Here is a 19,243-nt window from a genome sequence, read left to right as displayed (position 1 = left end):
ATCTTCGGTCCGCCTCCCCCTCTCTCCCTATTTATTCCAGTTCCCTCTCCCCATCCCCCTCTCTGATGAAGGGTCTAGGCCCGAAACGTCAGCTTTTGTGCTCCTGAGATGCTGCTGGGCCTGCTGTGTTCATCCAGCCTCACATTTTATTACTTTAGTTCAGGGGATTCCTGTTTAAACCTTCAGTTTTGTGTTTCGGCACAGATGCTTATTCCTGCTGCCCACATGAAAGGTTAATTTACTGGAAGAATGTAAACAATATCAGTCACCTTGTAGTCTTCCAAATGCCTTTCTAGGGAGTTCTGTACTCACCTTCATCTAAAATGATTTCAGCATAGGCCTGGTGTTGTGGGAAGGATTAGTTGCACGGCAGTGCAGGCTATCAACTTTCACCACACTGCAGGAGTTTCTACTGTGCACTGGGCCGTAGCCAATTCGACAACAGTCCGGATCCACTCTGATCCATATTATAACTATATCAATGCTGTTTCAAGTGGATTGCTGCTTTATTATAGTCCAAAGCAGATCGCAGAGGTGCCCATCCGTTCAGCGACGTTTCACAACAAATGTAAGGAGCATTTAACTAAGATAGCAATCTCCACACAGTGTTTGAGGTATAATGTGGGTCAGCCTATCTTACAAAACAAAACAGCACAGTAGCCCTTTTGTTCGATATGCACAAAGCCAACAGAACCCTTAGGGGACAGCAGTGGTATCTATGTACCATGTCAAAAAATAGTACGAGATTAAACCGAACTTACTTAAAGAAGAAATGAGCAGGGGAAAGTGCAGCAAGTAGCTAAAGGTATTTGGAGCAGACATCGGCAATTATGTGGATGGCCAAAGGGGTTGTACATTCCTGCTGCCTGTTGATCCTGCACCTGTAGCTTTAAGTAAAGTGGAGAAATTGACATTTTGTTTCCTGAGGTGGGTGAATGAAATTAGCAGGAGAATGACAGCAGTCTTGTTGTGCTGCTGTCTGCATCTACAGATGGTGTATCGCCAACCTCATATTTTTTAGAATTTATTCTTTCATGGGATTTGGGCATTGCCCATTTCCATTTACCCCTGAGAAAGTAACGTTGAGTTATCTTTTTGAAGCATGGTAGATAATAATGTGTAATTATACCCACAGTGCCGTTAGGACAAGAGTTATAGGATTTTGACCCTGTAATGGTGAATGAAAGGAATATAGTCCCAAATCAAGACAGTATGTGGCTTAGACAGGAACTTGCCATTTCCCATTCACCTTCTAGGTGCTAGAAGCTACAGGTTTGGAAGGCGCTGTCACATTGTCATATATCAGAGTCACATTGTCTGCCTGGGAGCAGGATTGAGGTCCAACAGGTTTATTTGAAATCATGAGCTTTCAAAGTACAGCGTCTTCATCAGGCTGCACTCCCACAGTTTGTGATTTTTGACTTTGTCCACCCCAGTTCAATACCAGCACCTCCACATCATTCAATCTTGATGCGAGGAACGTTATTCCCTGAAACTGGACAACTGTAAAGAGGCTATTTCTATAAAGCAATCACGCAGGCAGAGTAGAAGAATTAATTTGCTGTGTGATTGAGATTCATTACAGCCATTCAAAATGATATTTGGTAGCACTGTAAGAAGAAGAATGAAGAAGTACAATACTTTTACACCCAAAGACAATTCTACAGGGTACTAAAATGATGGAAACTCATTGAAGCCCAATTGTACCCAATATAATTGCTAGCCAGTGCCGGTGTTTAAATTTGTGGTCTAGATTTTGGTGTGTTAAGACATGAGGGATAAGTGAACTGGTTGAATTTTACTGTCTTCCTCTCCTGTTCGTAACAAACGTTTAAAAAAGATGTGGTTTTTATTTTCCTTACAAAAACTAGAAGGCGATGCGTTTCCCCAAACTCTGTTAATGGAGTCTGATTTAAAAATTACCCTTGACACATTCTTTATAGTGCTAAAACAAAGTAGGGTACTTATTATCTAAAAATTGGGTGGAATTGCAATGCACATTCAAACCCTCACTCGTCTAAGAAGGAAACAAGTTACAGATTATAAATGACTTAACATCAGAGACATCAGAGTTAACTCATATGAATTAGAGAGTTCGGGAAGTCAATGTCTATGGGAGTGTGTTCAGAAGCTCGGGCGCAACTGAATTGCTGGTGAACAGGTGATAATTGTAAACTGGGAATTGGTTGACTTCACAGGTGATGTGAAGCACAGATTTCTTTCTGAGGCTCAGACTTTTGAGAGATGTTGGGGTCAGAGGCCAGCTTTTAGATAATCGCAGGCCAGTTCGGCCCTCTTAAGACTGATGAGCAAAGGTCAAAACTGTGTAGTTAAAAGTGTATCAAACAAATCATCAGTTTCAAGAAATGAGGTGGTTTGATGTTCCCTTGTAAGAAGCCTAACTGTGGAGATGCCTGCATCAAGCCAAAAACTGATGGATTTTGATGGTCTCCTTTGTTTGGAGCTGGCTGAGGTAGATATCTTGTCTTCTAGTCCTTTGCATTGATTTGGTTGGACCGTTCATATAATTTAAGAAGTGTCACATTTCCGGAGGTGATTGAGTAACTTTTGTTCTGGCATCCTCTGGAAATATCTGGAAGCAGTTAATTTGTTTATTCTGCCTTTGATACAAGCCATCTTAAAATCTGGCAAGAGTCTATTCAAAAAAAAAAATCTTTTCCTGCTCTCTGGACATGGCAGACATGTACTAAATATTTTACATTTTTAAGCAGACATTGATTAATGTTTAAAATGATCTTATTCTGCCATTTCTGTGTTCTGTTACTTTGACAGAGATGGAAAGTGCAGACTGCAAATTGCAGTAAATTTCAGGTATACGCGCATTCAAAAGCCATAATGCATCTGTTTTCTTTCTTTCTCACCTGAAGGTAGTGAGCCTTGCTGAATGCTGGTTACTCCATGTGCTGGCGCAGGAAGGGATGAATAGAGGCAGGTGGGAGAATGTTTCTCCCATTCTCAACTCTGTGTGCTCCAAGGGTAACCAGGGTGAGAACACTGAGTGTACAGTGACTAGCCTGGTCACCACACTGGCTATTCAACTTGGGTCTCTTGCGGCCAGTAGCTGACTCATCTTTCAGACTTTCAAGTTATGATCTCTGAAGTCATTCAATAGGGAGTTTACTTCTTTTGATTTATTGTCACACTAAAGGTGAAAGACAGTATTCCTGTATTGGTGAATTGAACCCAAATTACACTCAACATCGGTACAGACATACATTTGTACCTACTTTCTCCATCCTTATGGTATCTCTGAATGAGATTACCCGTGTCGTATCAATTTACTCGGTCAGTTTGACACTCACAAAGTTAAAATATTCAAAACATATTAAGGTAGAAATAGAATCAGAGATAATGGGAACTGCAGATGCTGGAGATTCCAAGATAATAAAATGTGAGGCTGGATGAACACAGCAGGCCAAGCAGCATCTCAGGAGCACAAAAGCTGACGTTTCGGGCCTAGACCCTTCATCAGAGGTAGGTCTAGGCCCGAAACGTCAGCTTTTGTGCTCCTGAGATGCTGCTTGGCCTGCTGTGTTCATCCAGCCTCACATTTTATTATCAAGGTAGAAATAGATATGTTTTGTGTCTTTTTTACAATGTAAGCTGGGCATAGAGCGCACAAATGGAGCAATGAAAAGGCCTAAAGCTAATTCATGATGGTGTTGGTTTCACTGCAACAGCTGTAATTTCTGAAGTGAACTGAGGTATAGAACAAACAATTTAATGAGGAGTCTAATACTTGCATAAATTTATGTAAATTTAGTTACCCCCCTCAGGACTTTTCCCCTTCTCCCACAGTGGATTCTTTATGCTTAAAATGCTCGTTTTATTATGCAGTCAGCAAGAATAGGTGCGGTTCATATGAGCACCACCTTTTGGTCAGTGTCTTTGCTCTTCCATAGTCTGATCCAACCTGTCAGCAATCTCCATGTCATCTCAGCTTAGTTGAGTGCTCTGACCAGTAACTCCTCATGGGTTATGGAGGTGTGCCAAGTGCTCACCACTTTCCCAGAATAAATCGAAAAGATCCATGGCCAAATGATTTCTTTTATCTGATTCCATGATTTCAACATAGTTTCACGACCCCTTGTTTTCAATCAATTATGCTGTTGTTACTAATTTGAGGAGACTTTTATACTTTTGAACAAACACCTCATCCTCAGTGATGGGAGAGTTCAATCCACTAGAGCATGAGACAAGGCTAAAGCACATGTGGTCATTTTCAACCAAATATACCAAGTGGATCATCCATCTTAGCTCCTCCGTAGCTCCTCACCAGTTTGAATCATTCCATGTGATTTGAGGAAATGGTTCAAAGTACGAGATACAATTCACTATGTTACTGAAGACTTTTTGTTCTTTGGAGCTGCCCCACCCCTAACCATGGCTGTACCAGTATAGCTAGAACATTGGCAGCAATGCAACAACATGGAAAATTGCCCATGTATATTCTACTAAAAAAAACGGGCTATTTAATCTGCCCAGTTATTGTTTCATCTGCCTACTATTGATCATCAGAAAAGTGGTGGAAGGGGGTCGTCAACAGTGGCAGAAAGCTGCAATTACACAGCAACAGCCTGCTCACCAGGGCTAAGTTTACTCAGTGCCACTCAGCTCCTAGCCTCTGGACATACTTGGTCGAAACATGTTCAAAAGAGGTGAAGGGTTGAGTGATAGTCTTTGACATCAATATAACATTTGACCAAGTGTGCCCCAGTGGAAATCAGGAGGATAAGTCAGTACTGATTGAAATCATACCAAATGCAAAGAAGAGTGATTGTGTTTTGAGGCCCATTCCCAGGATATAATTGCAGGAGGACCTCCGGTCAGTGTAGTCAATAACCTTCAGTTGCTTCATAATTGACCTTGCCAACACCATTAGGTCAGAGGTGATAACAAGGTGTGGAGCTGGATGAACACAGCAGCCCAGGCAGCATCAGAGGAGCAGGAAAGCTGACATTTCGGGTCAATTTCAAACCGAATTCAGAAAATTCTCCTCTGATACTGCCTGGCCTGCTGTGTTTATCCGGCTCCACATCTTGTTATCTCATAGTCCAGCATCAGCAGTTTCTACTATCTCCAAGTCAGAGGTGATGATGCTTAGTGCAGAATGCTTAGTAATATTCACAACTCCTCAGGCACTGAAACAGTCCATCTTCATGTGCAGCAAAACTGTGACAGTATTCAGGCTTGAGCTGAGAAGTAGCAAGTAACATTCATTGCGCACAAGTGTCAGACAGTTATCCTTCAACAAGAGAGAATCTAACGATGGCTGCTTGACACTCAATGGCATTACCACCGCTGAATCCACAACCATCAACATTCTGAGATTACCATTGATAAAAAAGTGAATGGACCAACTATGTAAAATATTGATATAACAGTAGGTTAGAGGCTAGGAATCATCTGACTCCCGATCCATCATCTACAAGGCACGAGTGAGGAGTGTAATGGAATACTCATCACTTGCCTTAGTAAGTCCAGCTCCAACAAAGCTCAAGAAGCTTGACACCACCCAGGACAAAGCAGCCCACTTGATTGGCACCGCATCCTCGAACCTAAGCAACAAATATTAGCCATGCTAGTGACACACATCCATGAAAGAAATAGAAGCATTCCCTCTGCTGTCATTTTAACAGTAATGTGTACTGCTTATTATGACTGAATCATTATAGAGGAGATGCTGAACAGCAGTACCAAGTCATGAAATAGTTGATAGTTTCTGTTATGAAGTTGGTTTGAAATTGAACCCTGCACAAAGTATCTTCCAGGAACTAGACTGTGACATGTCATCATTTTTACTAAACAGAAAACACATTGCAAATTTTAATTGAAGGACCTTTACTTGATCATCTGAATGGCAGTTAAGGAAACCATTAACTTAGTAACCAAGCTGTAATGAACTTTGCAATGACTTGACATTACAATAACGTTACAAGAGGTGACTAAAAATGAGTCTAAGGTGTAACCAGGTTGCATATATCTTTAGTCGAGACAAAGCGGACAGAACGGACTGGGTGATTGTAAAGTGTTGAACGAGGTCATAGCCATTCTACAGATTAATACAGACACCATCAAACTGACCCACACATTCTTCTGTTCCACCTACTCAGCTCATAATAAATATCCCTGTGTGGTTTATGTTAAAGTAAGGATCACAAGCTGATTAAAGCACTCGTCTGATCTTTTGTTTAGCTAACCTATGATTAGATCCTTTAAATTTAAATGCATACTTTGCAGCTGCCTAATTTTAGTTTTACAGCAGATATTTCCCCTAATATGAAACCGTCCTATTGAGAGTCACTTAATTCAACAAAGTAACTTATTTTGATTTTCACCAGGCAGCTTGTATCTTCAGTTCAACTGAGTTCAGTTGTGTTTTGCAGTCATTTCACAACTCAGGAAAGTTGACTGAGTTTTGCTGTTTTGATTTGATTTAATAGACCTTAGCAATGTTTCGTCCTTAATAGAAACTCCTATCAATCATAATGGTGTTATCAGGAATTCTGAAAGCACTGGGTAAATCTCAGCTAAGTTGTTGCTAAGTTGTTGATAAGTTGTGGGGCACTCGAGATACTTCACAGTGGAAAAGGAAAAGAAAAAGTATATACTCAGAATTATTTCTTCTTCAAGCAAAACTAGCACTTTAGTAAAAATGAGATAATAAGGTGTAGAGCTGGATGAACACAGCAGGCCAAGCAGCATTAGAGGAGCAGGAAGGCTGACTGGCCTGCTGTGTTCATCCAGCTCTACACTTTGTTATCTCAGATTCTTCAGCATCTGCAGTTCTTGCTATCTCTGAAACAACATCATTAAAAATGTCAATTTGTCTCTGTGACCTGTTTAGCCAGGCAATGGAAAGTAAAAGGAAGGTGTAATAATGTCAAGTAAATATATTTCAGCTGTTACTTCACCTTTTTCTTGCTTTGCCATGCTGCTAGCTGTTCTAACTCTGTGATCCTTCCCTGTGCCTCACAGAAGGCCAGTCCCAATTTGTCACATGTTACAAGGGAGGACCAATGGAGAGTTGCCAGGCAGGCAAGACTTTGCTACAGTTACAGCACTGCACTCCCTGACCACTACTAACAGCCCCATCCTCTTGTCTCCAAGTTGACTCTAGGAGGTAAACATTTGGCAGACAGTTAGTGCAAGCAGGGATTCTTATTTCCAAAGAAAACTAGAGCAGTGCAGAAACATTGAAATATGTTACTGTTTAGCTAATGGCAATGTTCCTTGTGGACAGCCAGGTGGCACCAGTGCCACCAGGTGGAAGATTGACAGCATCTAATTGCTCTGTGTAGGAAGGTTCATCACAACAATTTGAGATGGCCTGGTGGCTCATTGGTTAGAACTGCTACCTCATGACGTCAGTGACTCAGGTTCAGTTCCACCCTCAGGTGGCTGTCTGTGTGGAACAAAAACAGAAGTGGCTGAGAAAGCTCAGCAGGCCTGGCACCATCTGTTAATGTTTTGGGTCCGGTGACCCTTCCTCAGGACTGTCCATGTGGAGTTTGCATGTTCTCCCTGTATTTGCTTGGGTTTCCTTCAGGTGCTCTGGTTTCCCCCCTCAGTCCAAAGGTGGCCAGGTTAGTTGGATTAGTCATGGGAAATGCGTGATGATGCAGTGTGGGATAGGTTTGGAAGTTTGGTGTGGACTCAATTGGCTGAATGACATGCTTCAGTACTGTAGGGATTCTATGATTGTTTAAGGGTATCAAGGCACTGCCAAAGAGTAGCACAAGCAAACTTTGACACGAAGTAACAGCTAAGGACAGATGGCCCAAAGGACATTAAGTTTTTGGGAACATCTCGCAGAAGGGTTGAGAAGTAGAGAGAGAGAAGCTTAAGAAAGAAAATTCCAGAGATTAAGGACAGAGCTAAAAACATGGCATCCACGGATGGAGCAATTAAAACACTGAATGCTCATGCGGCCCACAATTTGATGAATGTGGTTATCTGGGAGGATTGCAAGGCTGGAGGAACTTATAGAGTTTTGCCAAGCCCTCAGAAGCCAATTTGTCAGGCACCAGAAATGGAAAAATGGTGGTGAAAGACATCAAAGAGGGTATCCTGACCACTTCCCATCACAATGACATATTCCCTGAAGTGAGGATAACAATGATGTGAGTGTCTGCAATTGAGTGGTTACCAAATTCAACAGACTGTTAACTGGCCACCCTCAGGAAAAGCTGAGCCTTCCCTCCCCTTGACAACATGCTGTTCACTGTGCATGCTCCACTTCAAGCAGTAGACCTACCTAACTCTGTTGAAATCCAGTTCGGTGAATGGGGAGGCCATGGGTGGACGAGAATTTTTAACTCAAAGTATTGCTCCCTCGGATGCCAGTGTAGGTCAGTGAGCACAGCGCTTATGGGTGAACAGGACTTAGTGCAAGTCAGACTGTGGACAATTTCATTTTGAATGAGCTTACAGTGATGAGTTTGAATGTTGGATAAGAGTGAGTTGCAAAGGGCAAGTCTAGAAGTAACAAAAGCATAAATGAGAATTCCAGCTGCTGAGATGGAGTGGAGTCAGACAATATAATGGAGCTGGAAGTTGGTCAGTCTTATTTGTGGCACAGACATGCGATCCCAAGCTCTGCTTCGGGCCAGGTATTAACTGCAGGCTGCAAACATCCTGGTTTGGTACCAGATAGTTGCCAACGGGAGAGGGATGTAGTTAGTGATGGTGGTTGGGGCAGAAGTTTTGGCAGCAACTAAAACCGATGGCTTCGGTCTTCACAGTTGGAGGAAGATCCTGTCTAACAACATAGGGAATGGGTAGAGGTCAGGAGAAGTGGTGGTGAGGGTGAACTTGATATTGTCTACATACACATGGAAATTGAGCCTCTTTTCTCAGGTGATGTTTTTGAAGGGCAGGGTGTAGGTGAGAAACAGGATGAAGCTAAGGACATATCCTCAAGACACCAGATACAACAGGATGGAATAGGAAATGCAAACGTTGCAACAGTATCTCTACCTATGATTAGGGATCTAAGAATGGAACTAGGGAAGAGCAATCACACCAGATGGAGTATTGGAGTAAAATGGTGTAGACAACTGTAACAAAGACCAGATGAGAAGAGGAAGGATAGTTTATCTTTGATGCACAGAGAATGTCATTTGTAACTTTGAAAAGAGCTGTTTCTGTAAAATAATTATTGCGTTCTATTATGAATGGCATACAAAAGTGATGTCTGCTGATGTTGAGACACATTTGGAATGAGGAACAATTTAGTATGGTTCCAGGAATGCTTCCTCTTACCTACTTATGTATTCAGTGTCAACATTGGATGAAGATAGACATGCCCTCTTTTGATGACCCCAGAATGACCTCAAACTGTTTCATTACAGTGACTGGTAGAAGCATAGTTGAAGGAATCCAAACATGGAGTGCTGGGAGAGGTTGGCATTTGCAAGTGATAAAGCAAGGACAGAGGAGAGGAAAGGAAGGTTGGAACTGCGGCAGTGCAGGGTATTTTGCTGGGGAGATGGGTGATAGTGGCAGGTTTGTTAAGGACAGGTATAGTACCCAATGAGAGAGAACTGTCAACATTATTGCCTAACACAGCAGCCAGGAGTCGAGATTGGATGTTGAGCAACAGGTGTGTCTCATGGACAAGATGAGCTTGGGATGGACATGACTGGAGACAAGAGTGAGACCGAGGTGACAGCAGCTCACAAACTTTGAGAATGTTTGGTCCAGTGAACCTGGAGAGGGAGGGAAGTGACAAAGTTAGCTGATAGGATGGCTTGGATTTTGGTGACAAAGAGGCTAATGAGCTTCTTGCACTTTGTTGGTAGAGACGAGGGTGGAGGAGACAGTGAAATGGATTTAAGAAATCAGCTTGTAGTAGAACAAAGAAACAAAGTGCTGTCTTTGCATTTCAGGATTATCCTAGAATAATGAACCTTGATACCAGACAAGAATAGGACTTGATAGTGCTTTATGCAGTCCTAGACAGATCTGACAATGAATGGCTAAACCGGTTGGGTGTCAAATCCATCCATGTCTACGTGCTCTGAAATTAACGCTGCGGAGATGAGGCTGTCCTGGGAGCAATGGACCACGTGAGAGACAGTAATAGTCTTAAAGAGCACTAGGGAATCAAAGGCAGAAGTGACAGTGGGGGTGGAGCTGGGTGTGGGCTAGGGGTGTAATTGTCCTGTTGAATGCGGTCATGGGCCAAAGGCTAAACGTCAGGATTTTGGAACTGCTAAATTTTAAACATTGAAAACCACATCAAAGCCAACATTGTCTTCATGGGCCAAGGTCTGTAAGAGAACTGGGCTCAAAGCTCTTGTACTGAGACACCTGCAGCTGCGAAATAGCATGAAACAGGTTTAGCTAATGACAGCAACGGCTAGTTCACAGCTTCTGTTTCCATAGCAGTTTGGTGTAGCACTGACTACTATGCATGGAGCCCTGGAGTAGCAAAGAGAACAAACCCTCTCATCATCATTCCCTATAGCACCATGTACACATAAGCAGCCATCAGCCAGGCCTGGCTCCTGGGCTGCTGTCTCACTTGTCTGCTTTTCAGTTTGGGCAACAGTGCCAATGGGTTGTGATCTTCTTGGTGCAACATGCAAGTCTTTCAGAATTACTGCCATCCCATCGTTTTGCCCACCTTTACTTCGCTTAAGAATCATAGAGATCTACAACACAGAGAAAGGTGCTTCGGTCCATCATGCCCACGCCAGTCGAAAGTAACTTTTCTGATCTGAGATTCTAGCATTTGGCCCATAGCCTTGTGTGCCTTGTGCACACTTAATTGTTTCTTGAATATTATGAGGATTTCTGTGTCTACCACCCTTACATAAAGTGAATTCCTGATTTCCCCCCACTCTCTGGGTGAAACAGCTTTTCCTCATGTCCTCTGAATCTTCTGCCCCTTGCCTTAACTCTGTGTCCTCTGGTCATTGATCCCTCCATCAAAGGGTAAAGTTTCTTTGTGCCTAACCTGTCTACGGCCCTCATAAATTTTATGTATCTCAATCATGATTAAAAAGTGATCAGCTCAATCCATTTAAATTATATATGCAGTAAATCCCCACTCATCTCATAATCTGCATGCAGTGACTTCAGAAAATTGGTTGCTAACAGTCCGTTCCCCTTGAGACTTTCCAAACTTTTTGTTTAATCAGGAAGCTTCTCAACTTGGTGCTTCCCAACCAGCACTGGCCACGCCTAACCCCGCCACTGACCTGATGTCAGGAAGTTCCATATTCAACTCACCAGCACCGGCTGTAAGCTACCCACTTAGTGAGAGCAGTCACTCTAAATGAAGAATACCAACAAGAGCAGGAAGTTATCAAAAGAAAGTTGAAATTTTCAGAAAAGACATTTCCAATCTGTCAATAAGTGTGAGTTTTTGGGAAATGGGAAGGCTTTTGAACGGCTCCTCTGATCTACAGTTATCTCGTCTCAGGCAGTGAGGGGGAAATTTTGTGTGCCTCTGATTACGGTGTCTGTTTCTTTCATGTACGCCTGTGCTCATTCACGCGATTCCTTGAGTGCATGGGTGGGTGTCTGACAGTTCTTGGTACACAGCACCAGATTCGCTCCAGTTCAGAATTTTGTCATTTTGCTATGTTGAAGACAACTATCCAGTTGTTGAAGATGGAAGATGGTCAATCTTTAGGTGGCCGATCTGTCTTCCATTCATTGTGGCCTCTTGAGTCAATTCCTGATTACCTTTTCAAGTCATAAAATAGCTTCTTGAAACTCTTTCCTCTCCCGGTAAACTATTTCTCTTCTTCTACCAAAATATTTTTATCATTCTTTGCAATGCAATTAGATCTTCTCTCAATTTTCTATACTCAAGGGAATACACACCAAGTTTATACAATGTGTCCCTATATATGGTCCTCTGTGTCACACTGCTGAATCTGTACTGTGTGCCTCCTCGAATACCAGAACTGCAGGTGGAATCTGATCAAGTCCCTCTATAGTTGAAGCATAACTTTCCCCTTTTTTATTCTAATTCAGTTGATGAAAAGGCTAATCTTCTATTCGCCTTTTCAATTGTTTTCTGCACCTGTCTATTAGTTTTCAGTGAGTTCTGTAAATGCACACCCAATCCTCTTTAATCTTCTGATGTTTCTAGCTTCTTATTGGATTTAGAACGTACTCTGATTTGATTTCCTTGAATCCTAAGAGGATGACCTCATTGTTCTCCAAACTGAACTTTTGTCCCTTTTGAGCTTCTCTGGTCCCAGCTACACTACTCTACCTCCCAAATGAGTGTCATCCTCAGGCTCAAAGATGCAACTCACTTTTCTTCCATCTACATATTTGATAAATATGCTGAAGAGCTGGGGCCACAGTACAAATCCTTCGAATACTACTTCTCTAATTTGCCAATCTTGAATTTTCTTCAATTGTTTCATGAAATGGGCAAGTTGCTGATATGGCCAGCATTTGTTGCCCATCTCTCATTGCCCTTGAACTTGCTGGACCATTACTGAGGGCATTTAAGAGTCAAACACATTGCTGTGCATCTTGAATCTAATGTAGGCCAAATTGGGTAAGGGTGACAGATTTCCTTCTCTAGAAGCCATTAGGAAACAGATGGGGTTTTAGAACAATAATTATATGATTACCAAATAGTTTTTATTTAAAGCTTCACACTTTATTGATTTCAAATTTCACCATGTGCTTTGGTGGGATCTGGATTCATGTCTTCAGAGCATTAGCATGGAGTGCTAGATTACCAGGTTGGTAGCAGAGGTCAGGAGCATGAGGGAATACTTCCCACTTGACTGGATGAGTGCAGTTCCAATAACACTCTAATTTGACGGCACCCCAGAAAACAGAAGCCTGCTTGGTTGGCACCTCATCCACAAACAATCACACCTAACGCCACCCAGTGGCAGCAGTGTGTACCATCTACATGATGCGCTGCAGAAATTCACCAAAACACACTGGGCATCATCTTCCAAACCCACTACCACTTCCATCTAAACGGGCAAGTGCAGCAGATACAAGGGAACACCACCGCCTGCAAGTTCCCCTCCAAGCCTCTCACCATTTTGATTTGGAAATATACCACAGTTCCTTCGCTGTTGCTGTGTCAAAATTCCAGGATTTTGGAACCCACATTCGCAAACAGCACACGTCAAATTAACTGCAAATTAACTAACATAAATACAGCTCACCTGTGCCTTCTCAAGGGTTATTAGAGATATGCAGTATATACACAATGAAATGGTGCAGCCAGCAAAGACCACATCCTTTGAATGAATATATAACAAGAAAAAGACAGGTATTAACTGTTCGTTGATGTGAGACTAAGCCTTACTAAAGGTCATCATGGTGTAGGATCCACTTTGTTGATTTTCTGCCTTTCTCCTGGTTCTTAATTTAAACTACAGAGCAGATAGGAAGAATTTATTATGGCCAAAGGTAGCAGTTATTAATTGAAAATATTAGGCAAAAGGACAGTATTGCTAATTAGGCCACAAAAAGGTGGGAAATCATCCAGTTCCCTTCAGAAAGGGCGGTAACCGTTCTTTTGGCTGCAGCAATGTAGGGAAACACAAGTAAGCAGTACAGAAATGCAGGTCAATAGAATGTGTTTGATCTGGTGTGACAGAAGTAAACTTCTTGCTAGTCTATTGAGAAGAGGACCTTGTTTAAAACAAAATATAGTTATCGCATCATAGCAACTAGGCACAAATTACCCTGGTATGGTAGACACTATCGATGAGTTTGTGTGGGAGACTGTTATATTAGGCCTTACTCTTTCAATTTCTAAAGCTGTTCTCCTGCCTGAGTCCATACAATATCGTCGTACAAGGTGGTGATTAATGCATTCCTTTTTATATTGTGAAACTTGGCCACATTCTATCTCAGTGCAATTTCGTCACATCGCTGCTGTCACGCTGTGACACTCAATGTTGCACCAAATTTAATGCAACCATTTACAAAGTGACGTGTTGCATTTAATTACACCCTTCAGCTGGAGTCATAGACTGTGATTGGGAAAGGATCCAACAACAAAAATATCCCTCTCTAAGACAAGTGGTGAGCATCATTGCTTAACACCACAAGGGTAACAATAGTGAGAATTCTTGTGGACCCAGGAACTGGGACTTGCAGTGAACCCAGAAGCAGCATTGGACATTTTGTGCTTTAATGATTTTACAACTTGAAGAGCTTCCCATATAGAGTCAGCAGCAACTGAACGCTCAAATAGCCTGCAGTGAACTTTTTGGAAAGACTAATAAGGCAGGCACAGCTCAAAACTATAAAACCTTTTTACTTCAGACTAAGTAGTCTCACCTGATGATTACAGATTCCATTGGGAAACAGGTCTGTGAAGGAGCCCAATGGTATCAATGTGGACTTCACCAGCTTCAAAATCTCCCCTTCCCCCACTGCATCCCAAAACCAGCCCAGTTCTTCCCCTCCCCCCACTGCACCACACAACCAGCCCAGCTCTTCCCCTCCACCCACTGCATCCCAAAACCAGTCCAACCTGTCTCTGCCTCCCTAACCTGTTCTTCCTCTCACCCATCCCTTCCTCCCACCCCAAGTCGCACCTCCATCTCCTACCTACTAACCTCATCCCACCTCCTTGACCTGTCTGTCTTCCCTGGACTGACCTATCCCCTCCCTACCTCCCCACCTATATTCTCCTCCCCACCTATCTTCTTTTCTCTCCATCTTCGGTCTGCCTCCCCCTCTCTCCCTATTTATTCCAGAACCCTCACCCCATCCCCCTCTCTGATGAAGGGTCTAGGCCCGAAACATCAGCTTTTGTGCTCCTGAGATGCTGCTTGGCCTGCTGTGTTCATCCAGCCTCACATTTCATTACCTTGGATTCTCCAGCATCTGCAGTTCCCATTATCACCAATTACAAGCTGGTATGGATTGGCATTGCAGCAAAATCAAACAGGATCAAGATAGAGCCCTCAGCTGAAGAGAGGATCTAGAGTCTGTCAGTGGCATCTAAAAGAGAATGATCATGCCAATCATTAAAAATAGTTAGTGCTTGGGTAGGTCATGCAAGTTGATCCCCCTTCAAATGTGTTACTTAGGTTCCCATTGACATGTATAACATCTGTGTGTCAAATGTGTAAATGTGGGAGCATATTGTGAGCTCTGTTTCTGTATGTGCCATTCAGCTCAAAGGATCACTAGGGGTTCATGTTGAAGAACAAACTTCCAGAGGAAATGTGTGGATAGTTACAACATTTGAAAGGCATTTGGATAAGTAGATGAATATGAAATGTTAGGAGGGATATGGGCCAAGGTGCAGGCAGGTGGGACTAGTTTAGTTTGGGATTATGGTTGGCATGAACTGGTTAGACCAAAGGGTCTGTTCCCATGCTGTATGACTCTATGACTCCAAGTTCTCCAATCATCAAGGAAACGTCTTCCTGCACCATCTGTATTGCTCCTGAAGATTTGGAGGCTAACTTGTACCAACATGCTCTGACTGAACCACTATTCCCCACATGAACAAGAAACTTGTTCCACCAAGTGGAACACTCCAGAAGTGTTTTATTTAAAATAAAGACATCATGTCTACTGCCAAAGAAAACATTATTCTAATTTTAAAAAAGGGTTTAAAATATGTTTTATTTCAGGGGCCATTAGACAGTCATTTAATCTAATTACTCCAAAAGATATTTTGGACCCAACTCACAGGAGCTGTCAGTAGGTGTGTTAATTAGTGCTTTATTCCTGGCACCATCATCTTTCTTGTTAACTCTGTTCACTCTCTCTCCCTGTGGTTCTTCTGCATTCACCAAGCAGAATTGTGATGGTTTTATGACAAATGCAGTTTTTCTGAGAACTTTCTTTACTGCAACATTTTTTTTCATCTTCTGACTCCTTTTGTCTCTGTGCCCTTTTCTGACACTCCCTTTTCTATTCGTTTAACGCAACAGTTTTGTTTTGCTTTATTGAGCTGGGAATATTGTGCACCTCCCATTCCCACATTGTTGTCTGTGAATATAATCAGCACAACACTACACTTGAGATTGCTTTGTAATGCACTCCCCACACTGACAGGCCCGTTCTCAACAGCAATATCTTATCATGGTAAGAAAAAGAATCTTGTTCAGGTGAGGGATGAAATAACTAAGCACCCACACCCTGGCACTGAATGCTGCCTCAGGAAAAGAGGTGAATAAAATGGGGCACACTGTTGGCATGCTATTTCAAAATCAACAATGGCCAAAGGTTTCAGTTTGGCACTAAGACAGAAATTGGTTAATGAAGCAGCAACTTCCAGGATTTGTCCCTGTTTAATTACAGAACATTTAGCATAAACGCAAACGAAACTGTTCATCAAAGGGATCCTCTGTAAATGTAACTTTCAAGAAGTAATCTCAAAGGGCTTTGCTGCACCAACTTATCTATGCTCTTTGAGAACAATTTGTGCTTATCTTTCCCTTGCACTGGCTTAACGTTGACAGGCAATATTTGCAGCCTGTGATGCAGAAGGCTTCATCAGCTGTACACTGTCAGTGACGTCTCCATGTTCATTGCTGGCTTTCCTCTGTTGCCGCAGCCTTTTAGCTGCAGGGTCATTCAGTAGGCTTTCCTCTGCCTCTTATTCCTCCAGAACACATGCTCGTGCCCCAATAAAGGGTTGGTATGGATTCGATCAGCTGAATGGCCAGCTCCCACGCTGTAGGGATTCTGTGATTCTAATGGCAGAATGACAACTTATTAAAACTGACAGGCGGTCCTCAAAACTGCTCTGCATAAGGAATCCACAATCTCGATAATGACAGTAAAATAAAAGTGATTGACCATGAAATACCCTAATGGATAGTCTCTTGCCTCTCCAGGAATCCAGACAATGATGTGAGACCATGGTGTTACGTTGCTGAGTATGAAGATGGAGTGTATTGGAAATACTGCGACATACCAACATGTCACAGTGAGTAGGAGACACATTTAATGGGCAATCATTGAGTCACCTCTCCACCCTTGATGTGTGTGAAATGTGTAGCTACCTCATGTGCAAGGTCACTTTAGGGGTAATTCTATGATTTTACTATTGAGCAGAGGGGCCAGCCTTACAGAGAACATGGGCGTAGAATTAAGGCTACAACGTTGTAGCCTTATCTCTCACCCTTGCGGCTATAAGCAAAACATCTTGTGTTGCATTAATGAGTGGATTTTGGCTGCATTTTGAAATGTTATTTTTTTTAGAGGAATTGGGTACCGCTGGCAAGGCCATTATTGTTAATTGCCCTTGAGAAGTTGATGGGAAGCTACCTCCTTGGACTGGAAAAGTCCATGTGTAGAAGGTGCTCCCACAAAGTTGACTAACAAGTCCCAGGGCTTGGACTCAGCAACAGTGAAGGAATAGCAACATATTTTCAAGTCAGGATCATGTGTGACTTGGAAGGGAACTTGGAGATGCTGATGTACCTCCAGCCCTTATTCTTTGAAATGGTAGTTTGGCATGTGCAGTTGAAGATGACTTGCCGCATAAGTGCAAAAATTTCACTTAGCAATTCCTCTGATGGCTCACATGGTCTGACAATTGGCCACAGTGGATATGATGATGGAAACCATCTCAGAATCAGGTTTAATTCCAGTTTATGTTGTGACTCCAATCCTCAGCTGAGGGAACAATTGGGAGAGTCAATACTGGCTGAGGTCCCAATGGTTCAGGTAGGAGATCTTTGCTGGTAAGCGAATGTGAAGAACCTGAGGAGAGGATAGACCAGGGCTTGGCTTTGATACCTCTCCAGCTAAGCCATCTACTGACACTTAATTATCAAAAGTGACCATCTGGATAAGGCACGTATACACTTCAAGATAAATTTCAAGATCCTATTTCCCCAGCCACATATTTCCTATGGCCACGACCGTACTGCATGATAGTCAGTGATTTAGGATGACAGAGATACAGCCTCACATCTGAATAGTCAAATACACCAGTTTGAATGAATGCTTTTTGTACAGAAGGGAGGAAAACAAGAGCTAACAGCTTATTCCATGCTATTGACTGCTAACTCCAAAATATAATCTTATTGTGTCAAGGTAGGATTATGACACATTTGCAGCCAAGCAGGTTTACCTAAACAAACCTAGACATTCCATCGCCAGTGATGAGCTGGAGTTCATTTTCGCTTCTCATTACAAATCTTTACATAAATTTAGAGTGCAGCATCTTCGATTTGGTTTTTTCCAACTTGGACATATTCCATCTTCTTCTAAGAATGTTTTCCTTGAGCCATGAAGCCATCCAATGTTCAGACTAACAGAACCATAAGAGGATCCAAGTCCCAGCTGACATGATTACAACTCCAAGATGAAGAAAGAAAAATTCAAGGGTAGTAGGTGAAGTTGCAATATGGTGGGCTGACCCCAAGTGAGTTTATACCCAGTTTCCCAAAGCGTGGGGTCTCACTGAGTATTATTCACAGTGATCAAAGGCAGAATCTTTCCCCGGAAGGCAGGGAGGAAAATTAAGAGTAAAACAACAAACTAAGGTTCACACACATACCTCCTAACAGCTGCATAATAAAACAAAACTAGCCTGTGAAGATCAAAAAAACTAATCAGTGGCATCATGAGCAAAGAGAAATGTTACCATAACATTGTAACACAGAATCAATAGAAAGGGTTTTGTTGACGTTTTTGCAGGTACTAGGACTTGAACTGTTCAGCAGCATTGTAAATTTGAAAATTGAAGATGCGAATATTGAAAATATTTATATTACTACTGACTAGTCCTTTTAAAAAATAGCAAAGCATTCAAGAGCCGCACCACACACTGGCCAGGGAGGCATCTACCATTGTGTTCAAGTGCTCTGTGCAGATAATATATGATGATATTTGGACTGACAGGTTCATACTCAGACACAATCACTATGACTGCATAACTGCTTAGGGTGATACAAGCTGGTGTGCTTGTGGAGTCTGATCATTTCAGCTTTTCGAGAAAGCAGATCTCATGGAGTCGCTAATGTGCAGTACCATAGCATCTAGCAGTAAAATCAATGGATGGAAACATAAATTATGGGCCATTATGAATGGCCCTTCCTGCTGGAGCTCAGCCAGGATCTCCTGAAATAGGTTAAGAATCAATTTGCCTTTGAAGGATAAGGTTGGATTATTCGGATAACATTATACAAGATAAAGTGACCTTTAATTCATGAATACAGCGTTGTTCCAGCTCAAATGTGTTGTTTTGTTATTCAACTGTGCACAGTGTCTCATTTACTTCACGGTGATTTCTTCTGGC

The 19,243-nt window shown here is 42.3% G+C and overlaps 1 protein-coding gene across 1 annotated transcript in view; it reads left to right on the top strand.

Annotated features, from left to right (window-relative positions):
- Nucleotides 1-19,243, top strand: part of kremen1 (kringle containing transmembrane protein 1) — a 174,905-nt gene that overhangs the window by 72,884 nt on the left and 82,778 nt on the right. The window contains exon 3 of the mRNA XM_048556251.2: nucleotides 16,830-16,921. Coding sequence (XP_048412208.1) covers nucleotides 16,830-16,921 — 92 coding nt within the window. The remainder of the gene's footprint in view (nucleotides 1-16,829; nucleotides 16,922-19,243) is intronic.

The sequence above is a fragment of the Stegostoma tigrinum genome, chromosome 26 (assembly GCF_030684315.1).
Source record: "Stegostoma tigrinum isolate sSteTig4 chromosome 26, sSteTig4.hap1, whole genome shotgun sequence".
Lineage (NCBI taxonomy): Eukaryota > Metazoa > Chordata > Chondrichthyes > Orectolobiformes > Stegostomatidae > Stegostoma > Stegostoma tigrinum.
Note: the sequence above shows the minus strand (reverse complement) of the source record. Positions and strands in the feature narration are given on the sequence as shown.